This window comes from Tamandua tetradactyla, chromosome 25, assembly GCF_023851605.1.
Source record: "Tamandua tetradactyla isolate mTamTet1 chromosome 25, mTamTet1.pri, whole genome shotgun sequence".
NCBI lineage: Eukaryota > Metazoa > Chordata > Mammalia > Pilosa > Myrmecophagidae > Tamandua > Tamandua tetradactyla.
The window spans coordinates 28,935,510-28,953,100 of NC_135351.1; the positions used below are offsets into that span (position 1 = coordinate 28,935,510).

The window sequence follows — 17,591 nt, forward strand, 5'->3', positions numbered from 1 at the left end:
TCTATAAGTGGCTCTGAAAAGAGCCTTTGGGTGAACGCTTAGTTGGTGGCTAGACCACTTCACTTGGAGCTGGTGTACTTAGTAACGGCCTTGGTGCCCTCTGACACAGCGTGTTTGGCAAGCTCCCCGGGTAGCAGCAGGCGCACAGCCGTCTGGATCTCCCTAGAAGTGATAGTTGAGCGCTTGTTATAGTGCGCCAAGCGCGACGCCTCGCCCGCAATGCGTTCGAAGATATCGGTTACAAAAGAGTTCATGATGCTCATAGCCTTTGATGAGATGCCGGTGTCTGGGTGAACCTGTTTCAATACCTTATAGATGTAAATAGAATAGCTCTCCTTCCGGCACTTCTTGCGTTTTTTCCCTTCTTTCTTCTGAGTCTTGATCACAGCTTTTTTGAACCCTTTCTTGGAGATAATAGTGCCTTTTGAAGACACCTCAGGCATGGCTGCTACACCGCTCACCTTCACCATGTACAAAGCGAACGGCGTTAACCAGCGCGAAGAGTGGTATTTATAGGCCCAGCACTCACATGACGTCTTGCACATCTAACATCTGATTGGACAATGCATAGAGGTGTGTATGTAAATAAGGTGACTCCAGTAAGGCTCTGTGATTGGATAGGCGGCTAACAGCCAATCAGATAGCAAATCACAGCCTACCGTTAGACTATAAATAGGCCCCATTGCCAGCCGTTAAGGTTAACGTAACCGCATCTCTTCTTATGCTAGTGGTTGCATGTTAAAGTCATGTCTGGGAGAGGAAAGCAGGGTGGCAAGGCGCGTGCTAAAGCGAAGTCTCGGTCGTCCAGGGCAGGTCTACAGTTCCCTGTGGGTCGAGTGCATCGTCTGCTTCGCAGAGGGAACTACGCAGAGCGCATTGGAGCTGGCGCCCCGGTGTACCTGGCAGCGGTGCTGGAGTACCTGACGGCCGAGATCCTGGAACTGGCAGGCAACGCGGCCCGCGACAACAAGAAGACCCGCATTATCCCGCGCCACCTGCAGCTGGCTATCCGCAATGATGAGGAGCTCAACAAGTTGTTGGGTGGTGTGACTATCGCGCAGGGCGGTGTCCTGCCCAACATCCAGGCTGTGCTGCTGCCCAAGAAGACCGAGAGCCATCATCATAAAGTCCAGTGTAAGTAACGTCCCTCAAGTTGTAAAGTTCATTGAGTGAGCTGAGTCTCAGAAATTTAAACCAACGGCTCTTTTCAGAGCCACCTACAGTTTCAGCAAAAGAGTTTGGGGCAGATTACAAAAAATAAATGTGACAATGAATGGGTAAATCGGAAATAACCTAATTTTGTAAACCAATAGGTCTGAAGAGATTGGTGAATGAGGCTGTTCACTTTTTAAAGACCTAACAGCATTGACCACAGAGGCAAAACTCGCAGAACCTCTGACTTTGGGGAAAATGTCATTATCGATGGAGCTGTTTTAGCAGTGAATAGAGCAGCGACCCTAGGTAGCTAGCTCCAAGCAGTGGGAAGGCCATCATTTTAAGGCAGTTTTGACCTTGGGAGAAGGGTCACACAGGATCGTGACAATCAGCAGTTACCAAGAAAACATGTGAAGATGTGAAAGTCTTTTTTTATGGCTGCATTTCAAAGAGTACAGTTAAATAATGATGATTGGGTTATAAATCAGTGCAGGAAACTTGTAAACTCTCAGCTTTCAGCTCAACTCATTTGAGAGCACGTCTGTGGACATGAATCAAGCAGCAAAGAAGTCACAACATATCTCTAGGCTACATGAGTTCTCTTGTGCCTTCTAACAAGGGATTTCATTCTAGGTTCTGGGATGGTTCAATACCTTGAAATTTGTCAGTGTGACATATTAGTAAGCCACAAGACAAAATACACATACAAATATTTGATATGTATTTTTCCTATGAAAAACGATAGAAATGAATAGTACATTTAGGGTATATTGCAAACAAAAATGATACCACTTTGATATTCAATTAGTAGTGTCAAATTAGAGTTGGTAATGTGACAAATTGCTATCTTCATTCAGCAATAAATTCTTCAATAGGTCTACCACCACTACATGAGGCAAAATAGTACTGTTGGTCATTTCACACTGCACATGAGTAAAAACCCATACAACCAATGGAAAAATCATAAAGCAGCCACATCCAAGATTACAGAAATAAAAACACCAACAAATTGGTGACAGGATAAATGGTGTAAGTGAAATTCTCCAAACACAAAGCAAAGACAAAACTCTGTACAATTATAACGACCACAGACATTCAAAAAGTAAAAAATTACTTTTTCTTACAATACTTGTATTGATGAAATTATACTCAAACCTATGAAGTTGAATAAATAAAAGAGCTACTGTTGAAAACAATTATGAACCCAAATCTTGGGAACCTTGCTTAGCAAGAAAAACAAAATTAACCTAAGAAAGTACTCAAAAATCACAAGGTCGCAGTTCATAAAAATCCATGTAACCTATTTGGAGATACTGATGAAATGTAAGAGTTTTGAAAAACTATAAACTGCTTAAATTGAACCTAGAAAGCAGTGAGGACTAAGGGAGATGGAAAACAAAAATTGAAGTCATTAATGAGTTACCATTCTCGGAGACCAGACTTCCAAGGGTGTTTCATGTTAACATCTTTAAGAAAAAGATGAATGTGCAGCTAATGAAATGGTTTCAATTATGAAAAAAAAGACCATATTTGCTAGGAAAATGTAATTTAATAAAACCTAATGAAGAGAGCATGCTGAGAAGTATAGCACAGTCTCAGTTATAAATAAGAAGCCACAAATCTTCTGTTAAATATGAGCAATCAACTCTGCAGTCTATTAAAAAAAACAGTGACAATTTGGATCCACCTAAGAATGTAAGTTTTGTTTGAACGCTGAACAAAATGCAAAGAATTCACATTATAGAGGGAAAAAAAAGGCATTTTTCTATTATGTTTAGTTGAATAACCTTCATTTCTTAGTGGAATAATAGTATACTTATCATTAGAAGACTTTTCTCATTACTAGTATTTAATATTATTCTGGAGTATTAGACAAATTTTTGAAAAAGATATTAAAATGATTCTGCCTCAGAAGGAGAATACCAACAACAAAATCATGTGCAAGTACCTTCTGCAGGGTAATGCCCCACAATTACTTTACACATTAGGAAATAATTATATTGGAAACTCAAAGGTTCTTTTCAAAGCCATCCATCCACGTTTTCAGAGAAAGAGCTGTGGTCAACTTCCAAAGTATGGCAATTTATTATATCACTTATATTCTCTGTAATACTGATTGTAGCTAATTCAAAATTATGGTGTTACTCTATCATCCTTGGGTATTGCAAATTATAGTACATGATAAGGCATTTTAAGAAAATAAAATAGGACTTTTGGTGGGTGATGTCTTTTGTTACTTCATAAGTTCAGAAAGCCACGTAGTAGTCCTTCAGTAAAAGGACTTCAATATTGCACTTAAATCACACTGTGGAAAAGGTAGAATCCAGGAGAATAAAGACAAATGAAATTGGCATGGAGAAAGGACAAATAAGGCTTGATGTTGAAACCCAGAAGGGGAATGAGGAGATCGGATTATTATCTAAGTGAGTGAATGAGAGGTAGAGGGGTTAAGGGAGCAATCGTGCTCAAAGGCAGAAAGGAAATGTTCTGCTGACACATTATAAACAATAAAATTAAAATACGCAAACTGCAGAACTGAGTTTTCAAATTAAAAAAAATTTTTTTACTATACATTAATTCACATATTAAGAAATAGGTTTCATACAACTCAGGTAACACTCAGAAATACACGTGCACACCAAGAGCTAAAATAAAAGTTTTCAGAAACATTACCATACGATGGGGGAGGGATTCTGAAATTACAAATCTAAATGATTCCATTTTATCCCGTTCGTTTGTGTCCTATTCCAGTTTACAAACAGTCCACGACTTGCTGTTTGGAATAGCAATGGGATGTTGGAAATGGCCAATCAGAGTAGCTCACACTGCACACTGTTTTGGCCAGTGAAATCAATCGCCCCCTATAGATCACAACGATTGGCCCAAAGAGAGAGACCGACACCAGAGCTGAGCCAATACGAATACTTCCTGGATGTTCAACCCTGGAGATTGAAGGGAAGTAGTTAGAGTGGTGCTCCCTGCTGTTGGAGCAAATTGAGAAAATGAAAATAAACTATAAATAGTGAATTTTATCACTATTAAAAGAAGTTGGGGGAGGGAAGAATGTCTGTGTATCTCAGACTCTAATCTCTGAGGATTCTTTCAGCCTCAGCAACTTCTTTTTTTACAGAGCATATTTAGGAATACTGCCCCCTCCCAATTTCCTTAATCTGTTTCATTGATGATTTTCTTTCCTGTGCTAGGAAATTTGACAATTCATGCTACAACTTTCAATTTGCCACACTGAGCACCCCTTACCCCACATAATGGTAAATTAATTTTGCTTAGTGTTTAATCCCGGCCCCTTATCACATCGCTCTTTTCAATGAAATTAAATAGCCCTTTTCTTAATTATGGCTGGGAAATTCGTATACCCAGCCAGAAAATATGATAAAGTTTTACCTCAAAACTTCCTGATGATTGGAGGGGGGAAAATCTCACATTCTGTGCTCAGAACTACCAAAGGAAAATAAAGGTGAAAATGGTTTTCCTTATTTTAGATGCACAAAGTAGTTGCAAAAACAGAGTTCTGCATTTTCTCCCAAAGATATCTTACGTAAACATAGTACAAGTATCAAAACCAAGATATAGACATTGTTACAATACTATTAATTATAGTCCTAATTCAGATTTCACCAGCTTTTTTTTTTTTTTACATGGGCAGGCACCAGGAATCAAACCCGAGTCCTCTGGCCTGGCAGGCAAGCATTCTTGCTTGCTGAGCCACTGTGGCCCGCCCAAATTTCACCAGTTCTTGATGGCTGTTTGTTGTGTGTGTGTAATTTTATGAAATCGTATCATACTTATAGATTTGCAGCACATATGTAATCCTATAAGCACAACCACAATTGGGATTCAGAACTGTCCCATCAGCCAAAGAAATTCCCTTAAGGATTCCATTTATAGTCCCACCTTCTCCAAACCCTAACTCCTCGCAACTACTGATACATCCTCCTTCAGTAGTGTCACATATTAGTAGTGTATTCCTTTTTATTGTATTGTATGGATGAGACAAAGTTATTCATGAAGCTATGGAAGGATATAAGGGTTGTTTCTAGCTTGTGAAAATCATGAATAAAGCTGTTAAAAATATTTGTGTGCAGTTTTTTTTGTATGTAACCATTTTCATTTCCCTAGAGTAATTAACCAGAGTAGAATTGGTTGGCCATATTATAATTGTGAAATCAGAATTTAAGGGATGATTTTGATTATTGAGTCATTATGTAGACAGTCCTTTTTGTTTTCTGGTGTATTGGAGTAGATAGAGGGAAATTTCTAAAGTCTCTAAATTTGTAATCCAGCTACCTTGATCTCTGAGAATGACTGCATAGCCCTTATTTTCTGCCCAGGTAATTGTAAAAACTTCGCGACTAGCAGTCATTTATACCCAGTTACCCAGTTTTTCAGCTTTAGAGTTTTATAATGTTTGTTAATGAAGGGTCTTGGGGCAGCCCAAGTCCAAAGTTATCCTGATAACTGATACTGGATCTAACCAAAGTGGGCCTGCTTGACATGCACAGTAGTTTAGACTTTAACCTACAGATCACCTATGCCTCGTTCACCTTTTTCTTACACACTTTCTGTGACTAACATGTAATCAATCTGCACATACTCAGTAATTAGATCACCTCTAATTACATCATTTGGGGCCACTGTGCTCATCTTAAATCCTGCCCATCTTTTTCTCTAATAAAACTATCAGAATTATTGCAATTCAGGGAGAGAGATTTTGGGCCACTAGGCCATCTGTCTGCTACTACGCACCTAGTAACAAACTCTTTTTCTCTTTGAAACTCCCATGTCTCAGGAACTGGTGACTGAGCACGTTTGGCAAAAGAATCCATGGCCTTTGTCTGGTAACAATATGCTAAATCTATGTTGCTTATAAAACATTTAAGAAAATCATTAAAAAACTGTCCGTATTGCATTAACTCTTCAATTTGGAGAACTGAAATCTTTTCGGCATTGAGTTTTCAAATCCATGTATACAGGCTAACTTAGGACTTCTCTATTTTCTTTCATCAGCGTTTGCCAATTTCAGCATACAGATCCTGTACATGTTTTGTTACATTTACACCCAAATACTTCATTTTTTAGGAGCTACTGTAAATGGTATGTTTATGTAAATTTTGATTTCCAGTTCTTCATTTTTAGCATGTCAAAATACGATTAATATTGAATGTTGACTTTGAATGCTGCAATCCTGTTGAACTAACTTGCTAGTTTTAGTTAGGAGGTTGTTTTGGTAGACTTCTTGGGATTTTCCATGTAGAAGTCTTCTCATGACTTATGATATAGCTATGAGGCAGGGTTAGAATTAGGATGATGGTTTGGTGATGAACAAAGGGCAAATTCCAGAGAGTAGTTAGGCCCCAAAGAAGGCAAGGAGAAAGTTATCTCTGAGGAAACTGGTAGTAAACAACCCCTGAGGGTAGTAAGCAGCACCAGTTGCCTGAGGGAATTAACCTAAGATCAGACTTCAGCAAAGGAGGGGGGAAAGCAATAAAATAACTAATACAAAATCACAAAAGGAACAGAAAAACTATAAAAACAAACCCTTCCCCATCATTGCATGCCTCTTTCCTCTAGCCAGTGTTCACACATTCTTCTCATGTGTGTATTAAATTTATTCTGTGCTGTGCCCTTGAATTCTTTCTCACGGTGTAGCCATGGTCCAAGGCGCCCAAATCCAACAACATACAGTAATCAAAGCTATGTGGTTGGTAATGGTGGAAGAATAGACACAGAGATCAGTAAGTGGGCGAGAATAAAGACTACATGTAAGGGGAGATGTCAAAGTCGTTGAGGAGATTCCTTCCCAGAAAAACAGGCTTTCAAGTGGGTTTATTTTCAAACTGTTAGGGAGATAATTCTACCAAAAATTAAATGGTTCCAAAAATAAATCTCAATACTAGCATTAATAATATATATATATTTCAGGCTTACCAAAATTCAAATCACAAAACACAGAAAACTACCAAAATGATAAACAAGCAAACAAATCAGATGAAGAAATGCTTACCTGCAAAGATTGTTGAATTGAGAAATTGCTATTCTAAATGATCACAGCTCTTCTTTTGGGAAAGTAGGTAAGAACGACCTTTGAGTTCTAGTTTTAACAGCTCATTGCCTCTGGGGTCCGAGGTAGTTAATACACAGGAAAACATCCCTTTGATAAAATAACACAAGTGGCTCTGTTAAGAGCTGTTGCCTTCTAGCGAAACATCCCAACAGCCTCTCAATTCCCTGGAAAACTGCAAAGGTACAGCATTCTGGAACTTCTGGGGCTCAGCACAAGATCGGACTCCCACTACTGCTGCGGAACTTTGGAACATAACTTTTCTCAGGACCACCCCAAACAAATAAATCTCCTTCTGTTGCACTGCCAACATTTGGTGACTCTTCCATTTCTCGCTGCCTTTCCTAGAGATTACAAAAAAAAAAAAAAAAAAACCTTTAGGGAAGCAAACACTGTAACACAACTTCTCTCAAGAAAAAGATTCACGATGTGTATTCAAATGAGGTTTTGGAATAACCTTGTCTGATTGGACGAGTGATAATAGTGGACTATATGTAAATATCCAGCGCTAGTACCATTCTGGGTTGGATAGAACTTGCCAGATACCAGCCAATCAGAATGCTAATTGGAACTCTTCCTTTAGGCAATAAGGTAAAACAGACTGCCGACACTTGCCCCACTTTCACACTAAATAGCTCTACCTTTCCTCTTTTTCCCGCTTTTGAAGGTGGGGAGCGGGTGGGAAAGGCTCCCAGGAAGGTCTGCTGTGGCTCCCTCTGCGCTCCCATCGGCAGGTTGGACCTTCGAGCGGGCAACTCGTGGCAACGAGAGCAGCGTCATCTCTCAGGACACGCAGGACCGCGTCCAATGTGGGAGAAAAACAAGAGCCGCCACCATGAGTCAGATGTGAGCAGAGGACTCTTCTTGGAGAAGATTGAGAGAAGAAAGGCAAAATGAAAGGGAGCTACAGAAGTGAGTTCGAAGGACTGGAGGTGGCAAAGAGAGATTGGTATTTACATCTGGGTCTCGGCAGCTGTGCTTGCTCGAACCATTCTTACAGCGTGAGCAGTCCCAGTCCACCAAACCTAATCCCCCACTCCTTTCTCTTTAAATGCCATTTCATTTGGACTTCTGTCACTTGCAAGAGACTGTCTGACAAATGCAAGTCAAAAGTCACTTGGCACAATGAAAACTCCATCTATGCCACCTCCAACACAGTGGACAAAGAAATGCCACTTTAATTTTGACCTTCCTTTTTTGCATCAGCAATACCTGTATAAAGGAAGAACTGAAGGGACTGAACTGATTCAAAATCTGTAATGTAGCATTGGGCATTAAAAAAAAAAAATTCAAAAATAAAGAACATAAAATATATTTTGTTTTTGTCTCCAAGCTAACATTAGGATTCTGAAGTGGTTGAACTAAAAGAAAGAAAATAGAGAAAATCTAAAGGAAACTATTTTCCTACACGTAAATGGACAGACCCAATAGCTAGGCTCAAGAGCTGGAATACTAATTCCGTCTCTAGGGTCTAGCAAGTTACTCAACCTTTCCGTGAAACAAAGATGATGTAGATTTGCTGTGAGAAATAAAAGAATAAATGTGTACGAAGTGCTTCAAACATTGAGTGGCACTTAGAAAATGCTCTATAAGCACTCTCAAAAGGAGTACCAGGAAAGGAGAAAACGGAAGTCCATGAATCAGAAAGGATAAGGCCACACACTATCTATTGGCTAATGGAGGAGACAATTCTTAGGGAAAGCCAAAGGGAATCAAAGAAAAATGAAAATGAACTGTAAGATAATTCAGTAAGGTGGCAGGATGTGAAACAATACAAAAAAGCAATAGTCTTACCTATATACTTTGTTTTTTTACAAAAAGACAAACATTCTAGAAAATATGGAAAGAAAATTGAACCACATATACATTAAACAAATATACATTTCATTTCTATTTATGTAGAGAATATAATTGTGTAATGAAAGCTAATGAAGACATCATCTCAAAATTGTTCAGGTGGCTCTTTCCCACATAAAATATCAGGAGTCAACTCTGTGTGAACTTTAATTGGCATACAAGTACCAACTGAGATTCATCTAAGAATACAAAAATGGTTCAATATTCAGTAATATTCGAACATGTTTTGGTTTATAAAGGAAAAGGGAAAAATCTTAAGTATAAATATAATAGGTACTCTAAAGGTAGGTACCTAAAAAGTATTTGCCAATTCTTGCTTATCTGGATAATTTTTATTTCATGATGATATACTGGTATTATAACCATTAGAATTAGAATCCAGATCTTCCCAAACCTCCCAAAAAAGAGCACACATTGTCACTATTAGTTAATACTATTCTAGAATAACAGTCAAATCTGTTTGATAGAATTTAAGAGATCCTGCTGCCCAGGTGACCAGGATCATTTACCCCTAAATCAGGCTTTAAGTAAAACCTCCAGGATAATATTCCACAATTGACTTACATATCCAGAAACATAGTTATTAAAAACCAAAAGCTCAGGGTGCATGGGTGGTTCAGTGGTAGAATGCTCGCCTTCTATGCAGGAGACTCGGTTTGATTCACCGACCAGCACACAAACAAACAAACAAACACAGAAAACAAAAGCTCTGACTATATTTCCAGAAAAAGAGTTAGGATAGTTCCCCCCCCCCCCAAAACACAACAATTTATTATGTCAATTACTATCAAACTAATTTCTGTTGATAATTTTTAAAATGCTCTGTGGTTAATTTGCCATTGAGGTATTTTTATCAATGTTAATCTATCATCATAATTTCATGCAAAGTGTTATACAAGGTATTTTAGCATATAAATACATCAGAATATTTTTTGATGAGTTTGGGTTGCCTAAACTTGTAAATTTGGAAAGCAAATGGAAAGCACTAATAAAAGAATTTTAACATTGTTTCAATTGGACTGTGAAACAGAGACGGAGAGAGCAGAGGTATTCAGAAATATTGAACTGAGAAGGCTTAAGGAAAATTAAGATTGAAAGGGGAAAATGAGCATATCCAATTATTAATTCAGTGGGTGAATAAGGAGAAGGGAGGTTAAGTGAGCTCTAAAACAGTTTAGAAAAAGACCTAATAAGGGAAAATTACAATCGTGGATTACAAAATACAAGAATCAAATCCAGTAAAATGGTACTAATAGATGAGTGAGATCACAATTTTAATTCATTCAGGATTCTCTTTGTTTTTTCTTTTTCTAATGATACTCTTTTATTTGCATGGGCAGGTACCGAAAACATGCAGGCAAGAAGTCTGCCTGCTGAGCCACCATGGCCCGCCTACTCCTTTATTTTTTAAAACTCGATGCTCAGGACACGAGTCCCCAAGTTGGTCACGATTTGTAGTGGGGACTGGGGAAATGCTAGGATGATACAAGCGGCCAATCAGTGCACCTCTCACCCCACAGTGATTGGTCCAAAGAGTGGGGCAGGGAGCCAATAAGAACACTTGCCACTTGCAGGACATTTCAGACTTGGAGCCTGGGTGTTTCTGTTTATTGTGGATTTAACAGAGAACTGCAGTGAGTAGTTGTGTCTACTGCCTTTTTCTTTCTTTCTTTTTTTTAAAAGCAAATAAAAATAACAGTAACTACAAAAAACACAATTTGTGGTGGAAAGAAGGAGCGACAGAGACAGAGGGAGAACTGTGGCTGAGAATCTTGGATTCGACCTGGCCAGGGAGTTTCAGCCCCTGCAGCTCTTCTTGCTTTACCCAGACCCATCAACACACTTGTGCTTTTATGATGACATTAAATAGTTGTGGGGATTTGAAGCTATTACGTACCCATAATAAAATAAAATATTATTTTAATCCAATCTTGTGGGGGCAGACCTATTGTAGATGGGACTTTTTGATTAGGTTGTTTCCATGGAGATGTGACCTTGCCCATCCAAGGTGGATCTGGATTTGCTTGCTGGAGTCCTTAAAGGGAGCCCAGAGAACTTAGAGACCTTGAAGAAAAAAATCCCCAGCAGAAGCCAGAAGGACCCATAGGAGCTGTGAGAGCCATTTTGAAACCAACCCAGGAGACGAGGCCAGCAGACATCATGTCTTTCCATGTGACAGAGGAACCCTGATGCAATCCATCTTTCTTGAGTGTAGGAATCCTGTTGTTGCTGCCTTAAGTTGGACATTTCCATGGCCTTAGAATTGTAACTTAATAAATCCCCTTTGTAAAAGCCAATCCATTTCCAGTATATTGCATTCCTGCACCTTTAGCAAACTTAAAGAATGGTCATTCATACTCTCAGTTCTCACCTATCATTGAAGGGTAAGTAGAGAGTAAGGTCACAACAGATAGGAAACTTGAAATTCCGCTACAGGATTTGCTGTTTTTGCTTTTCTGAAAGTACGACGAAAATGAAAAGACAAATCTATCATTGTATCCATCTGGGTCCAATCAAGAGAGAGAAACAAGGTAGTAATTTGAACAGGGAAAGTTTAGTATAAAGACTGAAGAACTCTTACAGAGGTGTGAAGTAGGGAGAGATTGGCTAACCTCTTAGTTTCCAAGCACTGCCATAACAAAGTATCCACAAACTGGGATGTGGGTGACATCAGAAATGCAACAACAGAAATTTATTCTCTCACATTCTGGAAGCTAAGAAATCCAAAATCATGACATCATCAGGGCCATTCTCCCTCTGAAGCCTGTAGGGAAAAATCTGTCCCACGCCTCTCTCCTGGTTTCTGGCACAGCCTGGTTGGCAATCCATGGTGCTCTCTGCCTCAGTCATCACATGCCATTCTTCCATCTCTCTGTCTCTGGACCTGTGTCCAAATTTCCTCTTGTTATAAGGACACCAGTCCTATCAGCTTAAGGGCCCACCCTACTCCAGTAAGACCTCATTTTAATTTAACTAATTCCATTGTAATGACCCTATTTCCAAATAAAGTCACATTCTACAGCTCTGGGGGTTAGGACTTCAACACGTGTGTTTTGGGGGGACAACATTCAACCTGTAACAAACAGTAAGAAGTAAAGAGAACTCTACAAATATATAGGAATAGCAGAGAGAAGGAGCTTATCTAGGGCTAAGTCTGAACCCCAAGGACTGAGATCCACACCTCTCTGGGGAGGACTCCACTGTGGCTCATCAGGGATGGCAGAGTAGTGGCTGTGGTGCTGCACTGGTGGAACCTGCTGGAAGTCTGCCCTTTAGGGTCTGAGAGAAAGCTGATCACAGGGAGGTGTCTTGCTGAAGGTAGTCCAAAACAAAACCATCTGAAGAAAAGTGGTGCTATGGGAAGCTGCTGGCCACTAGGGGCTACTGGCTACTGTGCCCTACAAGCCAAGTCCTGGGGAAGCTGTGCTAGCTGCAGAGACAGGACACCGTGGAAGCCACACTCTCTGGAGAAGGCTACCTAGCCAGCACACCCAAATCCAGGAAGCAAAATCCTTTCCCTCCCTCAGTATCTCTTTGGCATCCTCTCCTGACTAAGCTTCGATGCCAGCTGGCAGAAGAAAAACACTGAAAGCCCAATAGCCATTTTCACAGAGCAGGCCAAAAGGGTAAACCTGGAACTGATTGCTAATAAAATCAATAACTGACACAATGGTCAACTCAAGGCACAGCTGGTCCCTCTGAGGAAAACTAGTTAAGCAACACAGCGTTCCCGACTTCATTTTCATGAGCCCACCTCTCCAATGCTTGCCACTGCCACTACTAATCCGAGGAGCTGGAGATGGGCAGTTCTAGCCTTCAAGAATTTATCACTATCCTGTCATTTTTCTAAAGTTGGTCAGGACTAAACTTCAATTCAACTAAGTTCAATTTCAAGTCCATTCTACATAACAGAAATAGAAGCAATGCCCTAACATATACCCCACAGGAAACTATACATATTTGTACTGTCAAACCCAAATCAACAGCATTGTGGAGTCAAGTGTCAGCCAAACTGAAAAGAGATGACCTCAGTAGCAAGAGAGCTACAAAGTTGTTTCCTTCCAATTATATTTACCTGTCTAATTGAAAGAGTCTACAACACTCATGAAAATTAAGTTTCCTACAATGGAATATTCCCTCTGTCATGGTCAGGTTCGTGTGTCAACTTGGCCAGGCGGTGGTACCTGTTTGTCTGATTGGGCAAGTGCTGGCCTGTCTATTGTTCTGAGGATATTTCATAGAATTAAATCATGATCATGTCAGCTGCATCCACAGCTGATTCCATTTGTAATCAGCCAAAAGGAGTGTCTTCTGCAATGAGTGATGTTTAATCTAATCAATGGGAGGCTTTTAAGGAGGATTTAGAAGAGGCAGTCTCTCTTCCTGGTTTGGCTGGTGAGCCTCTCCTGTGGAGTTCGTCCAGACCCTCCATCAGAGTCATCAGCTTCATAGCCTGCCCTATGGATTTTGGACTGCATGTTCTCACGGTTACATGAGACAGTTTTATAAATTTTAAATTTACGGATATTTCCTGTTGATTCTGTTTCTCTAGAGAACCCTAACTAATACACCCTCTTTATTGTTACTATTTAACTCTAGCAACTGAAAAAAGCCACAGATGCAGCCTTTCTGTCAGCTCACAAAGACAACAAGAAAGCTTTTCTCTCTTGGACATCACTGAAAGCCCATTTCAAAAAGCAAGCAATGCCTTGATGATGCCTTGATTTGGACATTTTCCCAACCTCAAAATTTTACGTGAAAAAATTTCATTGTTTAAGCCAGCCAATTGCATGGTATTTACTTGAGTAACCCAGGAAACTATAACACCTATTTCCCTAATTTCTAGTCAACTGTGTTTTATCAAACTTTTGAACACTGCAATCTGAGTGGTAAAAATTCTCAGTTTTAATTTCTCTTATTGTAAATTACATTTTTTATATTTAAAACTATTTGTATTCCATTCTAAAATTTATCTCTTTCCTTTACCTGATTCTCCATAGAGTTATTGGATTTTATTCCTAATTTCTTGTGGTTCTTTCTTTATTCAGGAAATTAGGACTTTGTGATAGCAGATATTTCTTCTCTGTGTTGCAATATTTTTCTCACCTCTTTCTTTTGTTTTATTTCAACTGCAAATGTATTTTTCAATTTCATTCATTAGGATTTATTGATCCCTAAAAATAAGGAATTCTGGGATTTTTGAAGTGTGGTGGAGGTCATTTTTAATCCTATAAAACCAGCTTTTCCCTCACTGAGTTTTTTTTTTTCTTTTTTTTATTAATTAAAAAAAGAATTAACAAAACAATTAGAAATCATTCCAATCTACATGTACAATCAGTAATTCTTAATAACATCACATAGTTGCATATTCATCATTTCTTAGTACATTTGCATCGATTTAGAAAAAGAAATAAAAAGACAACAGAATAAGAATTAAACAATAATAGAAAGAAAAAAACAAAAACAAAAAACCTATACCTCACATGCAGCTTCATTCAGTGTTTTAACATAATTGCATTACAATTGGGTAGTATTGTGCTGTCCATTTCTGAGTTTTTATATCCAGTCCCGTTGTACAGTCTGTATCCCTTCAGCTCCAATTACCCCTTCTCTTTTTTTTTTTTTAATTAATGGAAAAAAAGAAATTAACCCAACATTTAGAGATCATACCATTCTACATATGCAATCATTAATTCTTAACATCATCACATAGATGCATGATCATCATTTCTTAGTACATTTGCATTGGTTTAGAAGAACTAGCAACATAACCGAAAAAGATATAGAATGTTAATATAGAGAAAAAAATAAAAGTAATAATAGTAAAATCAAAACAAAACAAAACAAAAACCTATAGCTCAGATGCAGCTTCATTCAGTGTTTTAACAAGATTACTTTACAATTAGGTATTATTGTGCTGTCCATTTTTGAGTTTTTGTATCTAGTCCTGTTACACCGTCTGTATCCCTTCAACTCCAATTGGCCATTATCTTACCCTGTTTCTACCTCCTGCTGGACTCTGTTATCAAGGACATATTCCAAATTTATTCTCGAATGTCTGTTCACATCAGTGGGACCATACAGTATTTGTCCTTTAGTTTTTGGCTAGACTCACTCAGCATAATGTTCTCTAGGTCCATCCATGTTATTACATGCTTCATAAGTTTATCCTGTCTTAAAGCTGCATAGTATTCCATCGTATGTATATACCACAGTTTGTTTAGCCACTCTTCTGTTGATGGATATTTCGGCTGTTTCCATCTCTTTGCAATTGTAAATAACGCTGCTATAAACATTGGTGTGCAAATGTCCGTTTGTGTCTTTGCCCTTAAGTCCTTTGAGTATATTCCCAGCAATGGTATTGCTGGGTCGTATGGCAATTCTATATTCAGCTTTTTGAGGAACCGCCAAACTGCCTTCCACAGTGGTTGCACCATTTGACATTCCCACCAACAGTGGATAAGTGTGCCTCTTTCTCCGCATCCTCTCCAGCACTTGTCATTTTCTGTTTGGTTGATAATGGCCATTCTGGTGAGTGTGAGATGATATCTCATTGTGGTTTTGATTTGCATTTCTCTAATGGCCAGGGACATTGAGCATCTCTTCATGTGCCTTTTGGCCATTTGTATTTCCTCTTCTGATAGGTGTCTGTTCAAGTCTTTTTCCCATTTTGTAATTGGGTTGGCTGTCTTTTTGTTGTTGAGATGAACAATCTCTTTATAAATTCTGGATACTAGACCTTTATCTGATATATCATTTCCAAATATTGTCTCCCATTGTGAAGGCTGTCTTTCTACTTTCTTGATGAAGTTCTTTGATGCACAAAAGTGTTTAATTTTGAGGAGTTCCCATTTATTTATTTCCTTCTTCAGTGCTCTTGCTTTAGGTTTAAGGTCCATAAAACCGCCTCCAGTTGTAAGATCCATAAGATATCTCCCAACATTTTCCTCTAACTGTTTTATGGTCTTAGACCTAATGTTTAGATCTTTGATCCATTTTGAGTTAACTTTTGTATAGGGTGTGAGAGATGGGTCTTCTTTCATTCTTTTGCATATGGATATCCAGTTCTCTAGGCACCATTTATTGAAGAGACTGCTCTGTCCCAGGTGAGTTGGCTTGACTGCCTTATCAAAGATCAAATGTCCATAGATGAGAGGGTCTATATCTGAGCACTCTATTCGATTCCATTGGTCGATATATCTATCTTTATGCCAATACCATGCTGTTTTGACCACTGTGGCTTCATAATATGCCTTAAAGTCAGGCAGCGCGAGACCTCCAGCTTCGTTTTTTTTCCTCAAGATGTTTTTAGCAATTCGGGGCACGCTGCCCTTCCAGATAAATTTGCTTATTGGTTTTTCTATTTCTGAAAAATAAGTTGTTGGGATTTTGATTGGTATTGCATTGAATCTGTAAATCAATTTAGGTAGGATTGACATCTTAACTATATTTAGTCTTCCAATCCATGAACACGGTATGCCCTTCCATCTATTTAGGCCTTCTGTGATTTCTTTTAGCAGTTTTTTGTAGTTTTCTTTATATAGGTTTTTTGTCTCTTTAGTTAAATTTATTCCTAAGTATTTTATTCTTTTAGTTGCAATTGTAAATGGGATTCGTTTCTTGATTTCCCCCTCAGCTTGTTCATTACTAGTGTATAGAAATGCTACAGATTTTTGAATGTTGATCTTGTAACCTGCTACTTTGCTGTACTCATTTATTAGCTCTAGTAGTTTTGTTGTGGATTTTTCCGGGTTTTCGACGTATAGTATCATATCGTCTGCAAACAGTGATAGTTTTACTTCTTCCTTTCCAATTTTGATGCCTTGTATTTCTTTTTCTTGTCTAATTGCTCTGGCTAGAACCTCCAACACAATGTTGAATAATAGTGGTGATAGTGGACATCCTTGTCTTGTTCCTGATCTTAGGGGGAAAGTTTTCAATTTTTCCCCATTGAGGATGATATTAGCTGTGGGTTTTTCATATATTCCCTCTATCATTTTAAGGAAGTTCCCTTGTATTCCTATCCTTTGAAGTGTTTTCAACAGGAAAGGATGTTGAATCTTGTCAAATGCCTTCTCTGCATCAATTGAGATGATCATGTGATTTTTCTGCTTTGATTTGTTGATATGGTGTATTACATTAATTGATTTTCTTATGTTGAACCATCCTTGCATACCTGGGATGAATCCTACTTGGTCATGATGTATAATTCTTTTAATGTGTTGTTGGATACGATTTGCTAGAATTTTATTGAGGATTTTTGCATCTATATTCATTAGAGAGATTGGTCTGTAGTTTTCTTTTTTTGTAATATCTTTGCCTGGTTTTGGTATGAGGGTGATGTTGGCTTCATAGAATGAATTAGGCAGTTTTCCCTCCACTTCGATTTTTTTGAAGAGTTTGAGGAGAATTGGTACTAATTCTTTCTGGAACGTTTGGTAGAATTCACATGTGAAGCCATCTGGTCCTGGACTTTTCTTTTTAGGAAGCTTTTGAATGA

General features: G+C 38.5%; 2 protein-coding genes across 2 annotated transcripts; one reads left to right on the forward strand and one right to left on the reverse strand.

Moving 5' to 3' along the window:
- Position 1: 1 nt before the first annotated feature.
- On the reverse strand, positions 2–497 carry LOC143669196 (histone H2B type 1-A). The gene has a single exon (XM_077143814.1). It carries the CDS (start codon positions 468–470, stop codon positions 60–62), a length of 411 nt encoding a protein of 136 aa, XP_076999929.1. The 5' UTR covers positions 471–497; the 3' UTR covers positions 2–59.
- Positions 498–682: 185 nt separating this feature from the next.
- Positions 683–1,222, forward strand: LOC143669197 (histone H2A type 1-A). The gene has a single exon (XM_077143815.1). It carries the CDS (start codon positions 747–749, stop codon positions 1,140–1,142), a length of 396 nt encoding a protein of 131 aa, XP_076999930.1. The 5' UTR covers positions 683–746; the 3' UTR covers positions 1,143–1,222.
- Positions 1,223–17,591: the final 16,369 nt, after the last annotated feature.

Excerpts from the sequence above, each read along its gene's own strand:
- LOC143669197 (XM_077143815.1), top strand. The coding sequence starts at position 747 with ATGTCTGGGAGAGGAAAGCAGGGTGGCAAGGCGCGTGCTAAAGCGAAG.
- LOC143669196 (XM_077143814.1), bottom strand. The coding sequence starts at position 470 with ATGGTGAAGGTGAGCGGTGTAGCAGCCATGCCTGAGGTGTCTTCAAAA.